Genomic DNA, 21,368 nt, shown 5'->3' with positions numbered 1-21,368 from the left:
CTTTTACATTTTTTAAAACTTTTGGTACATTTGAAATGTTAGTTTCAAATTTTCCATTTTATTTTATTGATAATTGTGGAAAAACTAAAATATGTCTACCTTAAAAGGTCTTAAAAGCAAAGTACTGTACATTATCACTCATTCAATGCATTTATATGAAAATCAAAATAATGCTTATAGAAATTTGTATATGTCTCTTTACAGTAAATTTAGTTTGGAAACCTTTATGTATTTATCGTAAGATAACCCAAGAAATTGGGTAATTTGGTACAAGCTTTTTCTAATGGCATATGACAGGTTTTTTGACATTAAGTGCATCTAGAAATTCCAAAACAGAATTTGTTCCTACATGAATACAAACCATTGATCTTTATGCGATGTCAGGCTTATGAGAGAGCTTTGCTTCTTTATTCCACTCATTGAGTGTATCTGCTATCACCACTCTTGCGCTTGCTTCCTAACCTTATTCCCCGGGGAGTATGTGGCTGGAGCAAAGAGCCCTCAAACTTATGTCACTGGTGTTTCCGATTCTGGTGGTGTGTGGAGTTTCTCCCATGTTTGCTGCACTCCCTGGAGGTTGGAGGCTCTTCTCCATTTCTTTTACTGCTGACGATGAGTGTGACCTAAGGAAGGTTAATGCCTCCTTAAGTCTTTCAGGTAGGCTTCTCAGTGACAGTGTCTCCATGGTGATGCCAGTGATGAAGGGCGTAATCAGTGTGTCCCCAGTGTCAGTGTTACCAGTGATGTCTGCAGTTGTTCCCCTTCCTTGGGTCCCCAGGACCAAAAGGACGTGTTCCCTGTGCTTCACTCTGACTTTTATGCCTTGGGATTCTGGGACTAAAGCTTCCCTGTAAGTATGACTTTCCTCCCTATGGCAGTGTTTCCCAGTTTTGTGGTTCTTCCCTTTTCAAAGCATTGCTGTCTGGGTTTCTCAGACTTTGATTCCTCTTCTTGAAGAGCCTCAGGAGAGGGTTGGAAAGTGGTTTGCAGACTGTGGCCAGATGTAGCACGCAGACTGCCTAATGTCCGAATGCTGACCACACTCCGTTTCAATACACAAAAAGAGACGGTAAAATACCTAGAAATCTGGGTAAAAGGATGAAGGATGAAGGATGAAGTGGACACTGGGCACCACCCCTTGATTTTATACTGGGCAAGGGGACCCAGCTAGAACCTTACTTCCCTATTATCTTATCTTGCCTTGAGCTTGCTGATTAAACAGGTAGCATGACCGTTGATTTAGCTCTATAAAAACCAGCAGAATTAATAAATAGCTTGAATCTCAGGTTAGATTTTATAAAGGAAGCAAATAATACTAGAAATATAATTTGGGGCTGAGTAGGGGACACAATGGTGTAGTGGAAAGAAATGCTGCTTTCAAAAATAAGAAAAATATTTATTTTGAGAAAGGTAAAAAAAATCGATACAGTTGTGACAAAATTCAGGTCTTCAATGTTGAATGAAATTTGTCCAGTAATAACTAGCCTAAAAATGAAAGTGAAAAAAACTTGACAAAAAGAAAAAAAACAAAAAAACAAACAAACAAACTATCTGCCCACATGTTGGGTACTCCCTTACTAATGATATACAGCACTCAACACCAGGAATAATTGAAAGATGAAAACCTGCAGTACATAAACATGCAAGCTACTGGACAGTATTAAATTGCAGATACAACAGGTTATCTTATAATAGAATAAACAATGCGGATGATTCTTAATGCTGCTTTTAACTGGGCTGCAGGCCAAAGAACAACAAGCATCTGTTGACTTGAAAACCGATGATGGTAATTTCAGCAAGAACTCGTCCGACGAATTATTTGCCTCCTCTGTAGGCTTCTTTATCATGAACTTTTTGTTTATTCTCTCTGTCCTTCTTCTTTTATGGCTTATGTTCCAACACCTTGCTTCTGTTTAATTGATGGCTCCATGGTGTCGTCTTCAGTTGATGAGCACCGTCGTTTCCTTTCTCCGCTAATTTGCATCATGGTACAAGCTAAGTCCCGCCATTAATAGGCTAACGGCAAACAATGACTTTTTGCCCTCGAGGATCTTTTGCCATGCTCTAGCCTACCGCAAACCACACTAAATAGAGGCAATCGTACAAGATAACTACAGTATCAGAGACACATAGGTTACTGTCTTTCATTACTCATGCCTTAGATTACTATCTTTTTCACTGATAGGTACAATTAGTGTATATGCAGTATCCTGGGTAAACAAACCCTTCTGTCTTTGCTTTTTCTAGGGACCTTGGGCAAGAAAAAGGACACTATATGACCAACACCAAGAAAGCTGGCTAGTGTCCCAATTTCCAAGCATGATAAGCTAAATTTGACCATACGTTCCTCGCTGGGTGCAAGGCACCATCACTGTAATAAAAAGAAAAATTTTGAGTGAGTGACTGAAGATAAACAAATTAAGCAGGATAAAAAATACAAATATAACCCTAAACAATAGAAATTAAACTTAAGTAATAAATCTTCAAATAATTTGTATTTTTCCACAGCATGTTCTTCATCCTCCTCCGATTCTTCTTTCTCATCATCCTCTTCGGCTTCCGACTGTTCATTTCTTCCTAGATTAAGAAGTTGAAGTCTTGTCAACTGAAGTTAAAGGTAAGGGCTCCATTTGACACCACCTCTCTTTGGAGGGATTGGTAGCACCAGAGTGGCTCCTGACCCAGTGGGTAGGGAGCCACACCCTTTGTTTCTGTCTCCTGGGTCCATGAGATAGGGGCTGAACTGTGGTTATCCTGGTAGCGAAGTGGGACTTGTATTATGGCTCCTTGGTTAGCCGGGGGGAGATGTACAGGGCAGGGGCTCTGACCTTAGGACCTTGGCTCAAGTACCAGACTAGCTTGGTAGCCAAGAGGGGCGGATGTTACAGCCCCTCATTTCCACCCCTTGATATGGTGTGTGAGATCAGGGCTCAGGCTCCAGACTATGATGGTAGCCAAGTGTGACGATATATGACGTCCCCGTAGTTCAAAGAATGCATAGAGCCGGTGAATTTGGGTTCCCTGCTTACCTAGGTGGTCAAGTTGACTTGTGTTAGCTCTGTATTTCCTCCTAGTGTAGCAAATGCTGTGACCCAGGGTCGCACCTGTGCACCTTGGTTCAGATCCCTGGTTACTTCGGTAACCATGGGGCCAGGGTTGTGACCCCCTGTGGAAACATGACATGATGGTAACGACCCAATGTTCTCTTGCACTGCCAGCTGGATCTTCAGGGATCTGACCCCAGTAAGTAGGTCACTAACAATAGACGTGATGCTCTGTAGATCATGTCTAAGACGATCTCAGTCTTACGACCCTTGGCTAAAGACGATACCATATCTAAAGGTTGAGAGAGTGAGTTTGTGGTTTACAAGGATTTTTGATGTCTCGAAGGCTTTATAGCCCATCCGTGGAGACTCCCTTTGCTCCTGGGTAGAGTGAATTAGCTTAAATCCTTAGAGAGTTTCTATGATTGTGTCTTAACTTATTCTTAAGTTCATTTACCATGTTACTGTTCACTAGATCAGATGAAAGTCTGTTCCATATATTTGTTATTTTATTTGTATAGAAATAACCTCATTCAATGGTGTTGTATCTTTTCAATTCTAGTTTGTATCCATAATCTCTGGATTGATTTGTACTAAGCGTGAAGAAGTTGTATAATTTTAGAATTTTGAATGTCTCTATTAGCTGTCCCCTTAGTTGTCAATTTTGTTGATAAAATAATTTCAGACAATCCATTCTCTGTCTATATCCAAATTGTCTTAATGTTGGAACTAGTTTTGCAGCCCAAGCTCGTACTGCTTCCAGTCTAACTATATCCGTCTGGATATTTGGAGCCCAGAATTGGACTCTGTATTCTAGGTGTGGTCTTACTAGTGATGTGTACAGCTGTAGTACAGTGTCTTCTGTATTTAAATTGTCTCTTTATAGAACCTATTAGTTTCTGTGCTTTCTTTTCAACTTGTGCTCTGTATGGTGAACTTTAAACCTTTGCTAATAATAATTCCTAGATCTTCCTCCTGGTCTACTCTTTTTATTTCATTACACAGTGGAGTGCTCATCTGGGGAAAAGACAGATCTTTGGCCTATGGTCAGAAGAAAAGAGCTTCCACTTAAACTTCCCAGTTATGAAAATTGCCACAACTAGCATTACTCCACTTTGCAAATACTCTGACAGGTCACTCCGTGGTGTTGATGAGCGACAACTCCACGGTAGTAACCTGCATCTCCAAGCAAGGAGGCGCAGGCTCTCTCCAGCTATGCATCTGGCAGTAGAGATCCTCAAGTGGTCACAGTCCCAGGCGATCTCTCTTTCGGCGAGGTTTATCCCCGGGAAGAGAAATGTCATTGCAGACCATCTGAGCTGTCGAAGGACGACAGTTGGTTCAGAATGGTCTTTGCTTCTCCTAATGGCGAAGAGACTTGTGACTTTCTGGACATGTTTGCTGCCCACCTGAATCACAATCTCTTGGTGTATTGTTCTTCAATCCCAGACAAAGGTGCGGTAATGGAAGATCCATTTCAACACCAGTGGTAAGGTGTAGATTTTTATGCCTTCCCACTGTTCTGTCTGATTCGTCAGACATTAAACAGAATCAGAACCTCAAATTGAGTCAGAAAAATGCTAGTGGCTCCAAGGTGGCCGGCAGCAGAGTGGTATTCAGATCTACTGGAACTTCTTATAGAAGTGCCAAGAGAACTTCCAGAATGGTCAAACCTGCTACGCCAACCTCAAATAAGAAAATTCCATGATGTAGTCCATTGCCTGTCCCTTCACGGTTGGAGACTATCCAGGTTCTTCTCCGAAAGAAAGGCTTTTTCTGACCAACTGCGAAGCAGCTTTCTGAATATCTTCAAAAGACTTCCTCAGCAGTTTACCAGGCAAAGTGGAAAATCTTCAGTGATTGATGTCGTAGGGGGAATATTGCTCCACTCAAAGCCACTATTCCTCTGATTTCAGACTTTTTAGTATTCTTGAGGAACAAGATTATTATTATTACTAGCTAAGCTACAACCTCGGTTGGAAAAACAAGATGCTATAAGTCGAAGGGCTCCAACATGGAAATATAGCTCAGTGAGGGAAGGAAATAAGGAAATAAATAAACAGTAGGAGACATAATGGACACTTAAAATGAAATATCTTGAAAACAGTAACAACATCAAAACATATATTTCATATATAAACTATAAAAATACTTATGTTTGCCTGTTCAACATGAAAACATTTGCTGCAAATTTGAACTTTTGAAGTTCTTCAGATTCAACTTTCCAATTAGTGAGATTATTCTACAACTTGGTCACAGCTGGAATAAAACTTCTAGAATCCTGTGTAGTATTGAGCCTCATGATGGAGAAGGACCTGACTATTAGAATTAACTGCATGTCTAGTATTACGAAGAGGAAGGAACTGTCCGGGAAAATCTGTATGTAAAGGATGATCAAATTATGAAAAAATATTAAGCAATATGTATAATGAACTAATTGAACGTCAGTGCCAGAGATCAATATCTAGATCAGGAATAAGAAATTTAGTAGATTGTAAGTTCCTGTTTAACAAATTATGATGAGAATCAGTAGCTAAAGACCAGACAGAAGAAAAGTACTTTGGGTCTGTTGTTGCAGCAAATGGTGGAGTGGAAGCAGATGTACGTCAGAGAGTGAATGAAGGATGCAAAGTGTTGGGGCCTGTGAAGGGGGTGGTAAAGAATAGAGGATTAGGCATGAATGTAAAGAGAGTTCTGTTTAAGAAAGTTATTGTACCAACTGTAATGTATGGATTGGAGTTGTTGGGAATGAAAGTGTCGGAGAGACAGAAATTGAATGTGTTAGAGAGAAAGTGTCTGAGGAGTATGGCTGGTGTATCTTGATTAGATAGGGTTAGGAACGAAGTGGTGAGGGTGAGAACAGGTGTAAGAAATGATTTAACATCTAGAGTGGATATAAATGTGTTGAGGTGGTTTGGCCATGTTGAGAGAATGGAAAGTGGCTGTCTGCTAAAAAAGGTGATGAATGCAAGAGTTGATGGGAGAAGTACAAGAGGAAGACCAAGGTTTGGGTGGATGGATGGAGTGAAGAAAGCTCTGGATGATAGGAGAATAGATGTGAGAGAGGCAAGAGAGCGTGCTAGAAATAGGAATGAATGGTGAGTGATTGTGATGCAGTTCCGGTAGACCCTGCTGCTGCTTCCAGTCGCCATGGTGACCGCGGAGGTAGCAGCAGGAAGGGATTCAGCTTATGAAACTTCATTTGTGGTGGATAATGGGGAGGGTGAGCTGTGGCACCCTAGCAGTACCAGCCAAACTCGGCCGAATCCCTCGTCAGGCTGTTCCTTTGTTTAATGTCAGCTACCCCCTAAAATTGGGGGGAAGTGCCTTGGTAAATAGATAGATGGATTTAGCTGATATATTGAATATACTAATAATGTGTAACACTTGATATTCATATCACTTCATTCTGGCAAAGCTCTTTGAAATGAAACGGAATGCCCTGCCTCGTACGAGATGGCTGCATTGTTCATAGATAATTCACTATGATCTCTTGCTATTACTATAACAATTGTACCTTGAGAGAGAAGGGCAGACCTCCTCCTTTCACCGAGACTTCCTCCCTCCTAAGGAAAACTCATATAAATGACTTCAAAGTTTGTATCGAAGTAGGAATAAACTTCAAATTTTATACAATTTGTATTTTTCCTAGCTATACTAACCTGAGTCATTTACCAAAGGTCCCACCTCAGCCATCCCTCAAGTCTTTGACCAGAAGAGTATTGTGAATAAACGTTTGATACATGCATGGTGCGTCATGCGCAGCAGATGTCTGTGGCCTGATTGGTAACGTCTCTGGCTGGTGTTTGCCAGTCGGGGGTTCGAGTCCTGCTCAGACTCGTTAGTGCCATTAGTGTCTGCAACCTTACCATCCTTGTGAGCTAAGGTTGGGGGGTTTGGGGGATCCTATAGGTCTATCTGCTGAGTCATCAGCAGCCACTGCCTGGCCCTCCCTGGTCCTAGCTTGGGTGGAGAGGAGGCTTGGGCGCCGATTATATAATATGGTCAGTCTCTAGGGCATTGTCCTGATTGCTAGGGCAATGTCACTGTCCCTTGCCTCTGTCATTCATGAGCGACCTTTAAACCTTTAAACATAGCATGACGTAATCTGCCAATTTCTTTTTAAGTTTTCTGGCCGTAGAAAACTAAATCTGAAGTAACCTCAGGTTTGTATAGCTAGGAAAAATACAAATTGTCTGAAATTTGTAGTTTTTTCTTTTGAGAAAATGAAGTAACAATAAATATTTCTAATTACTTAAAGTATTTATTGATGTCATTAGCAGTATTATACTCAAACTTTTATTCTCTTTTTCTAGAGTATGAAAAACAAATTCGACTTGATCAGCATCAAGTGAAGAAAAATAAAAAGAAACTCAAGTTGAAGGCTGAATCTTCAATGGAGACATCACAAGAAAAAGTAAAAGATGTACAGTTATTGCCACAGAAATCAGAAAAGGACGATGAAGTGGTAGAATTAGTGGGGCCAAATTTGGACGCTGCTCTCAAGGATTTTTATTCCGTTCTGGGAGATGAAGTTTCATTTATTTCTGAAACAAACAAAAATGATGACGTTCGGGAGGTTTCTAAAGCAGATTGTAGTTCTGATAAAGTTTCGAAAGTGTGTGAAGTTGTTGATTTGTCAGAGGATATGGATGATTATGAACGAAAAAGGAGAGAATATTTGGATATGTTTCCATGTATGTTGGGAATGACCTCTCAGATTATTTATGCAGAAGAATCTGATCTTTTCCCTGAAAACTCTAAGCCAGTTAAAGAGGTTTACAAAATTTCACTTGAAATTCTCAATTATTACAGTAGGTATTTAGATGATGGCAATCATAATAATCAGTGGAAATGGGAAAATACAAACAATTGGAACAGAGGCCGCGGTAATAATTCAAGACGACCTAGATATAACACAGGTGGATTTCAAGGTAGGCCTTACAATAATGGCAATAGGGGGAAAGGTAGGGAAAGCAATTCCCACTGGGAAAGTAGACTTGGTAGTAGAGGTGCGGGAATGCACATGGACAATCACCAAGTTGATAGAGAAAAAAATAATGCTAATATTTCAAATGTTGAAACATTTTTATACAATGTTCGAAATGAGGGCATTAAAACAGACCATAATGGTAGTTCACGTAGCAGAAATGCAGGGGATACTTTGCAGGGTAGTAGAAATTTAGAAAGAGGGTCATCGCATTATAGTAATATAGCTGAGAGTGTTCCTAGTAGAGACATGCCACGGGAAAACAGATGGGCTGAGAATGGAAAATATGGAAGACAAAACAATAAACGTGTAAGTGATGGTAATTTAGATGATATGAGGGTTGACTGGCAAAATGATTTCAGAGAGAATATTCAGAACGAAAGTAATAGAGATCGTAATATTTATGGCAGTAGAGAGAGGGAAAGTTTTGATACCATGAGGCAAGCACTTCGAAGGGAAAATAACAGCAGATGGCAAGATGAGCTTGAGAAAGAAAGGAAAATGGCAAGACTGGATAATGAAGATATAAAGGGAAGACAAGAAATGTCACAAGGGGAGAGGTGGAACCGGGATAGTGGAGATATAAGGGGAAGACAAGAAATTTCTCCGGGAGAGAGGTGGAGCAGGCCCAATGAGAGAAATATTGATGAATGGGAAAGGCAAGGCAGATTGCTAGAAAATGCAAGGGACATGACTGAGCAGAGATTTGATGGTAGATGGGATAGACAGGAAAAAATACATGAAGATAGAATAGATGACACAAGGGATAGGTGGGGAAGATTGCCTGAAGAAAGATGGGGTGAAATTAGACATGCTACAGAATATGAAAGGAGGGGTTACAATGAGCCAGGAGGAGATTGGCATGATAATGAATTGCAGCACAGAAGAGGCAATATAAATGAATCTTGCATAAGTTGGAGGGATGATGCACGGAAACCTGAGTGTGTACAAGGAAAACTACAAAATGAGAGACAAAGGGATAATCATGCAGAGCATCATGATCACATGACTCAAGAAAGATGGGCTGATAACAAAAACCATTATGGGGAAAAATCTATGTGGGTTTCTGACAGAGGTAATAATAGTAATAGTAATATTTATAATTCCCATCAAAGTGATAGAAGAGACACATGGGGCAGACCAGATAATGTTCACGGAAGGGAAAACAATTACCAAAGTCGTGAAGATAGAACTTATGTTGGCAATACCAGAAATGCAAGACCTGATTGGCACCAACATGACGATAGGTGGTCAGATCAGGAATCTCAAAGTGATAGTGCTTGTTTCAGTGGTAAAGACAGATCAGATTATTCGCAAGAAAGATTTGGAAATAGAGGTCAAGATCCTAGTGAAAATTGGCATTCATCTTTAGTCTCCAGAAATTCTCCTTCCCATAGTGACATTAGGAATGAGCCTGAAATAGATTTGACAGTCACACCCACTTGGAAGACTAAAAGAAGAAAAAGAAATAGAAAAGGCGGCTATGATACTTACCCAAGTTACTTGGTTAAAGTAAGTCAATACCTTTGTTTATTTTAATCTTAATATTAGGTGGCATAAGATAGTGATGAGAATGCAAGATTTTATTTTATGTTTGTTCTGGCGTAAATACAAACCCTCCGCTATTTATAGGGGTATACTTTCAGCGTAGCTGAAAGACGAGCCATGATAATTTTAGTAAAGGATAACTACCCCATCTGTAGTTAGCAGGTGGGGAGTGGGATAGACTGGCTACCCTGCTCACTCACACCTCTCAGCTGAGTAGCCATAACTCTCTAGATACTACCACTAGAGAGTTATGGCGTCTTTTAACTGGCCAGACAGTACTGCACTGGATCCTTCTCTCTGGCTGCGGTTCATTTTCCCTTTTGCCTACACATAAACCGAATAGTCTGGCCTATTCTTTATATATTCTCCTCTGTCCTCATACACCTGACAACACTGAGATTACCAAACAATTCTTCTTCACCCAAGGGGTTACTGCACTGTAATTTTTCAGTGGCCACTTTCCTCTTGCTAAGGGTAGAAGAGAGACTTTAGCTATGGTAAGCAGCTCTTCTAGGAGAAGGACAGTGCAAAATCAAACCATTGTTCTCTAGTCTTGGTTAGTGCCATAGCCTCTGTACCATGGTTTTCCACTGTCTTGGGTTAGAGTTCTCGTGCTTGAGGGTACACTCTGGCACACTATTATATCTAATTTTCTCTTCCTCTTGTTTTGTTAAGTTTATATAGTTTATATAGGAGAAATTTATTTCGTTGTTACTCTTAAAATATTTTATTTTTCCTTTTTTCCCTTCCTGGGCCATTTTCCCTGTTGGAGCCCCTGGTCTTATAGCATCCAGCTTTTCCAACTAGGGTTGTAGCCTAGCAAGTAATAATGATAATAATAATATACTTTATGGCTCGGTAGAGGACGGACATGCTGCCTTTCTCTCCTGCCAAGACTTGCCTTGATTGTTTTTCTGTTTAGTTTTTCTTGTGTGTGTGTTTTTATCTTATATATATATATATGTATATGCATGTATATATGTATAAATGGAAACACACTCGTATGATTGTTAATACTTGTAACTTTATTTACAGTTGACAACGTATCCTGCGGTTTCCGCCGTAAGGGAGTTGTCATTATGTTGATATGATACTACTACTCTCCTATCTTGCCGCCCTCCCCTGCGTGGGTGGCCGTCAGTTCCTCAACACTCCCATCTGTTTGTTTCAGTACTTGAGTTAAAGTTTATAACAGTCCCGCTCCCTTTCGAGGAATTCTCTTACAAGGAAAGTGACTTATTCCCCGAATAGTTCATATTATGCAGTGGAGTTATGAATTGTAATTCATCACAACTTTTATTTCCTTTTCTAACAGATAGCAGCAACGTAGAAAGCATGGCCGATGACCAAAATGCATATGGCCACCTTAGTAAAAGACCTTTATGCATTTATGAAGGCTAGGAGAGCCTGTAGAGAGTTTGTGTTTGCTGCCAAAACAGTGAAACACGAAACCAGGAAGCTATCTTCCAATATCTGGGGTAGATACCTCTCTCCAAACGAGGTAGTTAGAAAGGTGTTTAAGAAGGCCACCATGGAGAACATAGGACTTCTCCAAAAGTGGGGCATCTTTTCAAAGAGAAAGTCTTCCACGGTTGTGGGCCCACAACCTTAAAGGAAGACGGAAAAGTCTGTAAATATTCCTCGGGCTGTTCAATAACATCCCACAGTTGCAGTGACCGCGTGCCACAGGCAAGCAGTTAAATATGTAAACCTTCTGATCAGGGGAAGCAAAGAGACGCTTCTGGTAGGAGTAAGGTTCCTTCAGGATCGCTGGACCTTCAATCCTTGGGTCCAAGGCCTAAGCAAGATGGGACTACGATGGGAGATAGACATGCCTCCACCATCATTTCCTCAACTCTTCCTACACTCCAAAACCCTCCTGGAAGAGTATACCTTAGAGCTCTAGAGCATACAGGTGGTAAGGAAAGTATAGTCCATCGAATTCCAGGGAAGGCTTTTTGGTGTTCATGAGAAGGACTCAAGAAAACTCAGAGTCATTCTGGACTTGTCGCCACTCAACAAGTTCAAATAAAACAGCAAGTTCAGAATGTTAATCCTTCTGAACATAAGGACCATGTTTCAAAAAGGGGTGTTTGCAGTCTTGTCAGACCTGAAAGATGTCTATTGGCAACTTCCAGTCAGTCAACCCCTCCCCTCCTACCTAGGATTCAAGTATATCCTTGGAAAGATACTTGTCGGACTAGACACAGTCCTAAGTATCTTCACAGGATTAGCAGACACAGTCACGTAAAAACCAAGCCTAGAAATGGTTCAGGTAACAATGTACCTGGACGAAAGGCTGAGGTGGGCAGCACCCGAAGTGGCTGGTCTATGAGCATCCAAGGAAGTGATCCGGTTCCCGGAACATTGGGGATGCAAGATAAGCTTCAAGAAGTCTCAGTTCTCTCCAGCTCAAAGGCTTCAATGGCTATAAAACCATTGAAACCTGTGGTCACACCAACTCTCCTTTCCCTTGGAGATGTAAAAGGAGATCGCAGGGTCGGTCAAGAGACTCTGGTAATCAGGATTCCAAGACGCTAACAGGGAGGAGTTCTGAACTCTCTCCAATTTGCAGTAGTGACAGACCCAGTGCTAAGAGCACAGCTGAATGATGCGTTAAGAGTCTGGGGAAGATACGCATCAAACGCTCGAAGAGATCTATAAAGACCGATATCGGTCCTTCCTTAATCGCTTCCCTAACAAGGGTCAAAGGCCAAAAGTCCCAAGACCATGTTGGTCCTGTTATGGGTGGGGAAACTCTCTCCACGCAGATCAGACCTCCTAAGGCTGGTCTGGGACACCGAAGCGATAATGAGACGTCGGAATCGACAATGCTAGGGAACTTCTCATACAGTCTAGGTGACGTTAACCATCCCTTACCTAAAGGGATGGCACCTGTCAGCAGTTCATGTACAATCGATCTGCAATGTGACAGTGGATGCTCTACTCGGGCTCAAGCCGATAGAGTTAGAATGGTCCACAGACGCAGACCTATTCTCTCCCAGATGGGAACAAGTCCCCGAGCTGCAAAATCAACCTCTTCATCACGAGCGTCTTCAAGAAACTACCTCGATATGTAGCCCCAAACGAGGATCCTAGTGGAGATAACAGACATCATGTCCCTTGTATAGAAGGGATGGACTCAGGAATTCCTGTTCATCCCATCCAATCTCCTGCTGAAGGTCCTCAACATACTGAGACCCTTCCAGGGAGGAGTGGCTCTGTTGGATCCCAAGTAGCCCAAGAGCAATCTGTCCCCTTTAGTGAAGGAACTGAAGCTGAGGCTGGCCCTAGTTCTGAACCCAGAACTATCTCAGAAGGTTCAGAAGTTAATTGCCTTCAATTTATCACAGAGAACCCGAACCAGTACTGATTATTATTATTAATTGCTAAGCTACAACCATAGTTGGAAAAGCAGGATGCTATAAACCCAGGGGCTCCAACAGGGAAAATAGCCTGGTGAGGAAAGGAAACAAGGAAAAATAAAATATTTTAAGAAGAGTAATAACATTAAAATAAATATATCCTATATGAACTATAAAAACTTCAACAAAATAAGAGGAAGACAAATAAGATAGAATAGTGTGGCCGAGTGTACGCTCAAGCAAAAGAACTCTATCCCAAGACAGTGGAAGACCATGATAAAGGAGGCTATGGCACTACCCAAGACTAGTGAAGTGAACAATGGTTTGATTTTGGAGTGTCCTCCTAGAAGAGCTGCTTACCATAGCTAAAGAGTCTTCTACCCTTATAAAGAGGAAAATGGCCACTGAACAATTAAAGTGCAGTAACCCCTTGAGTGAAGAAGAATTGTTTAGTAATATCAGTGTTGTCAGGTGTTTTAGGAGAGAGGAGAATATGCAAAGAATAGGCCAGAATAATCACTGCCTGTGTGTAGGCAAATGGAAAATGAACCGTAATCGGAGAGAAGGATTCAATGTAGTACTGTCTGGCCAGTCAAAAGACCCCATAACTCTCTAGCAGTACAATCTCACAGGTGGTGACCGGAAGATGACGTCGAAGCATCTGACATAACTGGTCCTTCTGAGAAGACTCCAGTTCATTAGAGATACACAGATTGTCTATCTCTTCTAATACGCTCGGTGTCAGGTCGCACTCCTGTGCTATCAGGCAGGATAGAGGAGCATCTACCATTGCCATGGTGAATACTTTCCCCAAGAGATCACCCTTCTTGATCTTGGCAGTTCCTTCAGGCGAGCCCTTGTTTAAAACTGAGGCTTTTCCATTTTTCAGATGTAGGATGCCAGGGATCACTAGTTTTTCTTGACAGACCGGGGGTTATGATGTCATCATCATAATACATATCCGGCCAACAGTTGGACAGACAAGCAGACCACCTAATAGAGGTGTCAAGCCCCTTAGGAAAATCTGCAGTGACTGGAAGAAGTACTGGCTCAATACTGGCAATCCTGATAGAATCGGCCGTGTGGACTTGAACTGCATATAGCTCTTGGGGAGTACCGCCAATGCTCTGCCGATTTTGGGCTCTGTCAACTATCACTCTATTTGCTCTCAAAAACTGGTAACCAAGCACTATCTGCTCAGCAATAGTCCCTGAAGGCACTACAGGGAACACACTCGGGGTGAATGTTATTCCATGCGGTATAGGGGTCAATAGTTCAGTCCCTAAGGTCTTAGGTCTTGTATGCTCTAAACCCTTCAGTCCAAGGGTCTCGGGGACCATCTGCAGCTGGTAATCCTGCACTCCAGCACTCCCGATGGAAACTCAGACAAGGTTACTGGGACAACCATGAGCTGTACCAGATTAACCCTACAGAGAGTTTTCAATACAGCCTCAGTTCCTGCTTCCTATCTGGAGGAGTCAGTTGAAGAAGCTTTGGACAGTTTTAAAGACAGGTTATCACTGGCCAATCCAGAAAGAGTTATTGGATGCGTAATAACCTTTTCAGGCCCAGGTTGCCACCAAAATACTAGTAGCAAGCATTCACACCCTCCTTCGATGTAGCCCCATTTTCTACACCGAAGGTCTGGTGTTTAATGCCCAATGATACTCCTCTGTTCTTGATGACTTCCTGGTCTTTGACTTCTTACTCTTCTTCTCAACGGTCCGGGAAGGAGCACTGTACTCACTCCCACTTCGGCTTTCCCTGCTACTGGTCGAACCAGAGTAGAACGACGGGGTAAGAGTAGCATTCACAGATACTGCCCTCCACCTAGAAGGAGTCTGGATGGCATCTGCAACACTCATTCACATGGAGCCCTGGCTTCTCGCATCAAGTACAGTATCTCCTGGAACTGCAGAGATTTATCCGTGGTGCGTGATGGTGGCAGGCGCATTTCTACAGGTGCAGGTTTGGGGATAGGTCGAAGATGAGTGTGTGGGTAACCTTGGTCGGGTACAGGTGAACGGGTGGGGGCAGCCATAAAAACCCTGTTGGTGTACAAGCCGTGCCTTGACTGTCTCACAAGACAAATGGCCAAGTCCTCTGATTTCTGGCTTCGCTGACAGGATGCCTCGTTGAGAACACTCAACAGGTGCAGGACATTCTGCCAAGTGGCCTGACGGCCAGAGGAGACATTGATAGTGGCCTGAGACTGCTCCAGCCAACTCGCAGCTTTGATGGGAACTGTTTTGAGGAGCTTTCATCTCGACTATCTCCAGTCCAAGCTACGCCGAGGGTATGCCGACTTTTACAAGATGGCCAACCGCACAGCATGAATCTAAGACAGTTTGCATTCTCCATAGATGGCACTGCTGAAACTGGCTTTCCTCCCTGTATCATGTCTGGCTTCTCGGCACATGTCGAGAAGGTGTTCCCCATATCGGGTTATGAGATCTCAGACCCCCTATTGCCCTAAAAGCCTCTTTGATCTTCCCGTTCAGGAACCTTCCTTGCTCAGCGGTCCACCAACTTGAGCTTTCTGCGATATACCTACGGGCACAGTAAGCCTTGAAATCCCTCAGGAATTGGGGAAAACTTTGGCTAGTTTCTAGCTGGAAGATCCCTGGCTTAGGGCTCTTCCTGGAGTCAAGGTCCTTGAACAGGTCAGACAGACGACAGTCTGACTGGAGGGACTGGACATAGTCAGTGAGCTGACACTGGGACAGGAGTCTCACTATCAGAATCTTCATAGGTTGACTCTTGTGACAAGGTCAACGTTTCGAGTATGGATGGTCTGGTCGTATCCCTTGCCAGGCGTCTATACTTCGCGATGATCCCTGTAGCTACTAGAGCCTTTTCCAGTCTGCTGGACATTGCTTGGTCAACAGAGATCTACTCCCCTAGTCGACCTGGTGAAGTCTCCGGTGGACTAAAATTGTTGATTAACATAACAGGCAAGGAGGCAAGAGGTCCACTCCAAGCAGGAGACTCCCAGAAGCCTGGTACAGGTGGGAGTACCGGTGAGAACCCTGGAGGGGGCTGGCGACCTCAAATCACTGACCACTCATCAGTTTCAGGAATTGCCAGACCATGGACGTTTGGCCAAGCCAAGATATTTAATAGATTCTTTTATTTACTCTTATCAGTGTGATTTTCTGCATACTCCTCAATATGATGCGACATTGTGTTTGCTTTCTGGTGTAGTATGTATTTATTTTCTTGGAAGCGAATGCGTGGTTTATCAGGAGACATGACTGGGTGAAGTCATGTCTGGTTTTATTGACAGCTAGCCAAGCTCAGTCCTTGCTAATCAGGGCCTTAATTTCAGAATATGGAGGGTTTTGCAAAATTTAATATGTTTGCAATGTTCAGGTTGATGAAGCAAAGCGAATTTTGCCCACTAGGCTGATTCTTTATGGGGTACTTAGGTGTATCACCTTTGTTTGTTAATAGGGCAGTTACATCCTTATAGAGTGGTTACAGGAGACTGTTCACCAATGAAACATCAGCTATCTTTGGTTAGCTCCAAGTGCCACACAATTTTGACATATGGGCCAACCATATAAAAAGGCATCACTTCCTTGTTGGTTAGTCTCTTGGGACAAAGATTTCAGGCGCTATCCCCAATAGGCTTATAGCCAAGAGCCAGGGTACTACTTCTGTGACTCTGGCACTCTGCTGCAGCACGCCCACCTGTTACGTCAAGAAGGTTTAACCTTTCTCCACTCACAGCTTTGTAGAATCTGTGAGTGTAGACTCTTGCCAAGGCATTCATATCAAGTTAAAAATATTCTGGGAGCCATTACTATTTTGGGAACATCAATTTTATCAAATACAATGGGTTTTCATAAATAATTGTATTATTTTTCATCATTTTATTATTACCTCAAGTCCAGTTGAAACCTTGAGTTGAAAAAGTAGAATGCACAATTCCTAGGGCCCCAGTAGTAATAACAGTCCAAATTATATAAAAGAAAAGTAAAGAATAAACAATAAAAGGGATGTAAAATAATAAAAATATGTGAACATGCTACAACTTTGTAATCTTTCCAGGTTATTCAAGGCATGTATGTCTGTTATATGGCTCTTGTGGGTAGGTGTACTTTCCTCTTTTCACTTGCATGGTTTTCTAAGATTGGTAAACAGACCAATGATTTTAGTATCCGTAAAGATTTACTGTAAGTCCTTCTGAAAAACAATTTCTGGAACCAATACATCTCCTAGTACAGAAATATATGCTTCATTGGTGGCCAAGAAAGAGCGAGTCCTCTAATGATGTGTCATTGTACAATAGAATATGCCTCCTCCTCTGCCCAATTACTATTGAGATCAACAGTCTGCTTGTTCTAGACACTTTTAAATCTACTTTGGTTATTTATCTGTAGCTCAGGTTTTGCTTTGCCTGCTGACTGAACTACCCCATAGCCATAGCAGACCATATGCATTATCATATTTTGTATTTAAAAGGTTTGCCATGTTACCTGTAGTAGCTACTCCTCTACTGCTTCACAAACTTGTTGGGATAATTACTGTAGAGTGTGGTAATGAATATTCTGCTGCCTACACTTCTTGGAATCCTCAAATGACATGATTGTGAAGCAAGAAAAGTACCCGATCTCTATTGTACATAAAAATATTTTTATTGGCTAGACTACCTACCTGGATATTTCCAAGAGCTGCTATTAATTTCCTTGAGATTCATTATCCATACACCTTGCACCTACCCTCTCAAAATCTTCCGTGAGTTTGTTAGAATGTCAGACTTGTGTATCGGAACATAAATCATCTCTCCTTTTCTATTTTTTTTCTTCACTTTTACTTTGTCATGAAAGATGCCTTTACCTACCAAAGAAAAATAAGAGAAACCTGGCCAGAGATGTTTTGTCTGACCTCATACTGGAAGCTACTGATTCTTTAGTGGCTACACCCCTTCTCTAGACTGCCTACCAGGCCCAAGTCATGTCATTTAAGCTCATTAATAGGGCATAGTTCGACTACCAGGGGTCAAGTAGTGTACTGTAGTTGAACAAAGAAGATTTAGAGCAGGATGCATTTTTACCCAACAAAATAATTATTTTGTTAAGTACATCGTTACGTCTACGTTTTCAATCTGTTACTGCCCATCAAACCCCTTATACTATTTTTCCAAGCTATTACAACCTTTAAAACTCTTTATAGGGAATATTGATGTCAGAACAAACTAAGGACCTGATGATAAACAAGAATTTATGTGTAAGATTTTGACAATCTCATTCCCAAATCCAGGCCATTTCTTTCTGTCCGCCTTGCTGACTTTAGGTTGCGGATTAAAAGAGGGATACAAACAAGGGTTACAACTGTCTCATTGCAGCACCACTTCCATACTCTTACTTAACGGGAAGGCTAAATGTTATTGACTTGGAATGAATGTCATTTGTTTTTAGCAACTGAAGCCATTCTTAGTTTTTCTTATGGAAGCAGACATTTCAGAATGATATACTAGGGATTCATGGCTACCCAACTACTTAGGGCAGATGTTGGGCAGTATTAGCTCTGTCTGAAAATACAAATCTTCAAAGGTAGTAACCAAAGTTTGGAATATAATTCTCGCTTTAGTGTTAGCCATACTTTTGTTAAAGGTGTAGTGATCTATCTCAAAACATCTAGTCAAGATGAGATGGTGCTACCAGAGAACAGTATGGCGTAATAGATTTCGTACTTTTTTGTCACTAACAGACGTTCTTATTCAGAGGCCTCGGTAAAAAGTCCTTACCCAATAAGGGTTTTTTTTTTTTTTCTTTTTTTTTTCTCCCCTAAAAATTTTGTTCTGGGCTACCTTTTGAATGCCTTTAAAGTATATGTTGTAGTAAGGCAGTGGTTTTATTATGTGAAAGGTTGATTTTTCAACGTGAATTTTTTTCATTTCTGCCTTAAAGAAATAATAGTTAAAACCTTTTTATTGACAGCTACCAATGAAAGTTAATTCGTGGAAGGAGTACAAGGATTTAGTTAATTCCATGTCAGAAGATAAAATGTTGAATCAAGGTTTTGGTCAAGCATTGTGGAGAGGGCCTTCAGTACCCCTCATCAAACCTACCATGGCATCAACTTTAGGTGAGATATAAGTTACTCTTAAATTTTTAGTATAGTCTTTTATACTAGGTATATTTTGAAGAGCTAGATTGGCAAAATTTTGGAATGTCAGTAATATTTAGATGGATTAAATCATGACTAGAATTATTATTAATACTTTTCAGAAAATGTTTTGCATAACTGTTGTATCAAGATGGAGGAAAACCACACAGATGAGGGATATCCCATGGATTGTTATCTGGTGCTGCATTATGATGTGTATCTTCCTAGTGTAGTGTATAGAAAAACTAGTCCATCCATCCCTAGTAAAAGAATTACAGTGATAAGGTGAGTGGTTGGTATAGAGAAAAAAAGCAGTTCCATTTTTCTTCATTTAATGATAAAGATAAGTTTTGTTTAACTTGAAATTGTTTGATTTTCATGTTATTCTTTAATTAGATGCATGTTTAATTGGTTTTTGAGGCATATAATCTGAAACATGAAAGTACTATGTAACTTCAGTTTGGGTGTATTTTTGGGGGGAGCTTATTTTATTTCATACCTTCATCAAATTGCATTTCAAATTACTGTGATACATTGCTCTGAGTAAATGTTTAGTATACTCTATTGTTCTTACAAGAAGGTATGAAATGTGTTGTCCTAGTTTCCTATTGAGTTGGTTCATCTGATATGAACCGTAGACAGTTTAAGGTTGTATCCTAGCCAATACAAGCAAAGGGTCATTGTGCTAGCCCTGAAGAATTAAGATAAAATTTTTGTTAGTCAACCTCCACATAGGCATTCTCTTATCTTATGTCAGGTCAGACATGTCCAAATTCATCTGCCAGGTGATAAACAGTGTGCTGATCACCTCAGGACTTGGAATGTATTTTTCTCAGACTAAATGGTATCCCAATCTGTTGGGAGTCCTCTAGTTAACCTCACCTGCTGAGGTACTACCATTCTATCAAGTCACCTGAGCCTCACATCTGAAGGCTATCCAGGAGCTCCTGCAAGAGATAAAATTCTTTCATGCTGCATTGGAGACCTGTTACCATCGGGTTTCATAGCTAAATTATTCTGAAAAGAGTTATGGCCATCTTCTATCCTTGATAGTGTGAATGGGGTCTTTCTTCTCTGTAGGAGGACTAGTGCCATTAGTGCTCCTCATGTGGTGTACTGTAGGCATTACTAAAGCAATCTGGAGCCTTCCCAAAATCCAACCCCAAGCTACGCTTGCTTTACATCCTTATGCTCTACCTCAATTCAAGCTTCATTTTTTCCTATGTCAGTTTTAGCTTCCTTTTTTCCATCTTGTACAACTTCTTACTTCCTCTTTGTAGTGTAACTGAGGATTTTTTTCATTTTGCACTTGGATGCTGAATGGCTCACAGGCCCAAGTGATAGGTTATTTAGCCCAAAATCATAAATTCACTTGTATATTGCTTTTCTCGGCGTCGGTTACCTTAGATATCTGTCAGGATGTCAGAGAACCTCAAATCAATCAATCAATCTGTTCTTTATTGGTACATTGTTGTGGCAAAATAAATGGATCACAAATGTGGCTGCTGTATTTAAGTGTATTTAAAAAGAAAATGTAAATTCTCGATGAAAAAATTCAAAATTTTTCATTTCAGGAATGGTGTTGTTCCTTCATTAAAACAGATTGAGGAAGTTACAAAGAGGTTTCCAGATGAAGCTCCAGTTGTTTGTGCTGTTGTGACAGCAGAAGTAAGGCTTTACACTCTATCCCCCATCACCATTCCTTCACCTGCCCCAAGTTGACAAAGCTTAACTAAAGAAAAATATTTAATGTTTATACAAATTGAATTTGTAAATATTGTATAAAACAGACATTTAGACAAACTTAAATAAGAATTTTTACTGTTTTTGGATATTTTTACCTAATCTCTGGATATCTTAACAATAATAGCTATGGTTTTTACATTATAAAGTGTGTAAATCTGACTTTTAAATATTTAACTTAGCCGGTGAATATATAATAGCTGCAACTCTGCGGCTCGACAGAAAACACACTAAAAAAACTCGCGAGCGATCGCTATGAAGGTTGCGGGTGTGCCCACCAGCGCCAACTGTCGGCCAGATACCACTCTTGCATGTAAACAAACCATTCAATTCTTCTCTGTCGACGTTGACGACAAGACGTATTCATACTCGCTGTAGAACCTGGAGTTTTCTACATATTTGGTGAAGTACTTCATTTTGGTTTGAGCTTTCGCAGTGCAGGTGTTTTTCCTCAACATAAACTTTTGAACTCTTTATTGAATCAGATTATTTGTTGATGACTTGGATTGTTTTTGGAATTTTCTTTGACTAATTCAAAATGGCGGACCCTTCTCAAGTACCTAG

The 21,368-nt window shown here is 41.0% G+C and overlaps 1 protein-coding gene across 1 annotated transcript in view; it reads left to right on the top strand.

Moving 5' to 3' along the window:
• LOC137624519 (uncharacterized) overlaps positions 1-20,983 on the top strand; it is a 96,155-nt gene extending 75,172 nt beyond the window's left edge. Inside the window, exons 6-9 of the mRNA XM_068355384.1 lie at positions 7,361-9,546; positions 18,893-19,040; positions 19,184-19,346; positions 20,636-20,983. Of these exons, the coding sequence (XP_068211485.1) occupies positions 7,361-9,546; positions 18,893-19,040; positions 19,184-19,346; positions 20,636-20,783 (2,645 nt within the window). The 3' untranslated portion in view covers positions 20,784-20,983. The remainder of the gene's footprint in view (positions 1-7,360; positions 9,547-18,892; positions 19,041-19,183; positions 19,347-20,635) is intronic.
• The last annotated feature ends 385 nt before the right edge of the window (positions 20,984-21,368 follow it).

The sequence above is a fragment of the Palaemon carinicauda genome, chromosome 31, assembly GCF_036898095.1.
Source record: "Palaemon carinicauda isolate YSFRI2023 chromosome 31, ASM3689809v2, whole genome shotgun sequence".
NCBI lineage: Eukaryota > Metazoa > Arthropoda > Malacostraca > Decapoda > Palaemonidae > Palaemon > Palaemon carinicauda.
Note: the sequence above shows the minus strand (reverse complement) of the source record. Positions and strands in the feature narration are given on the sequence as shown.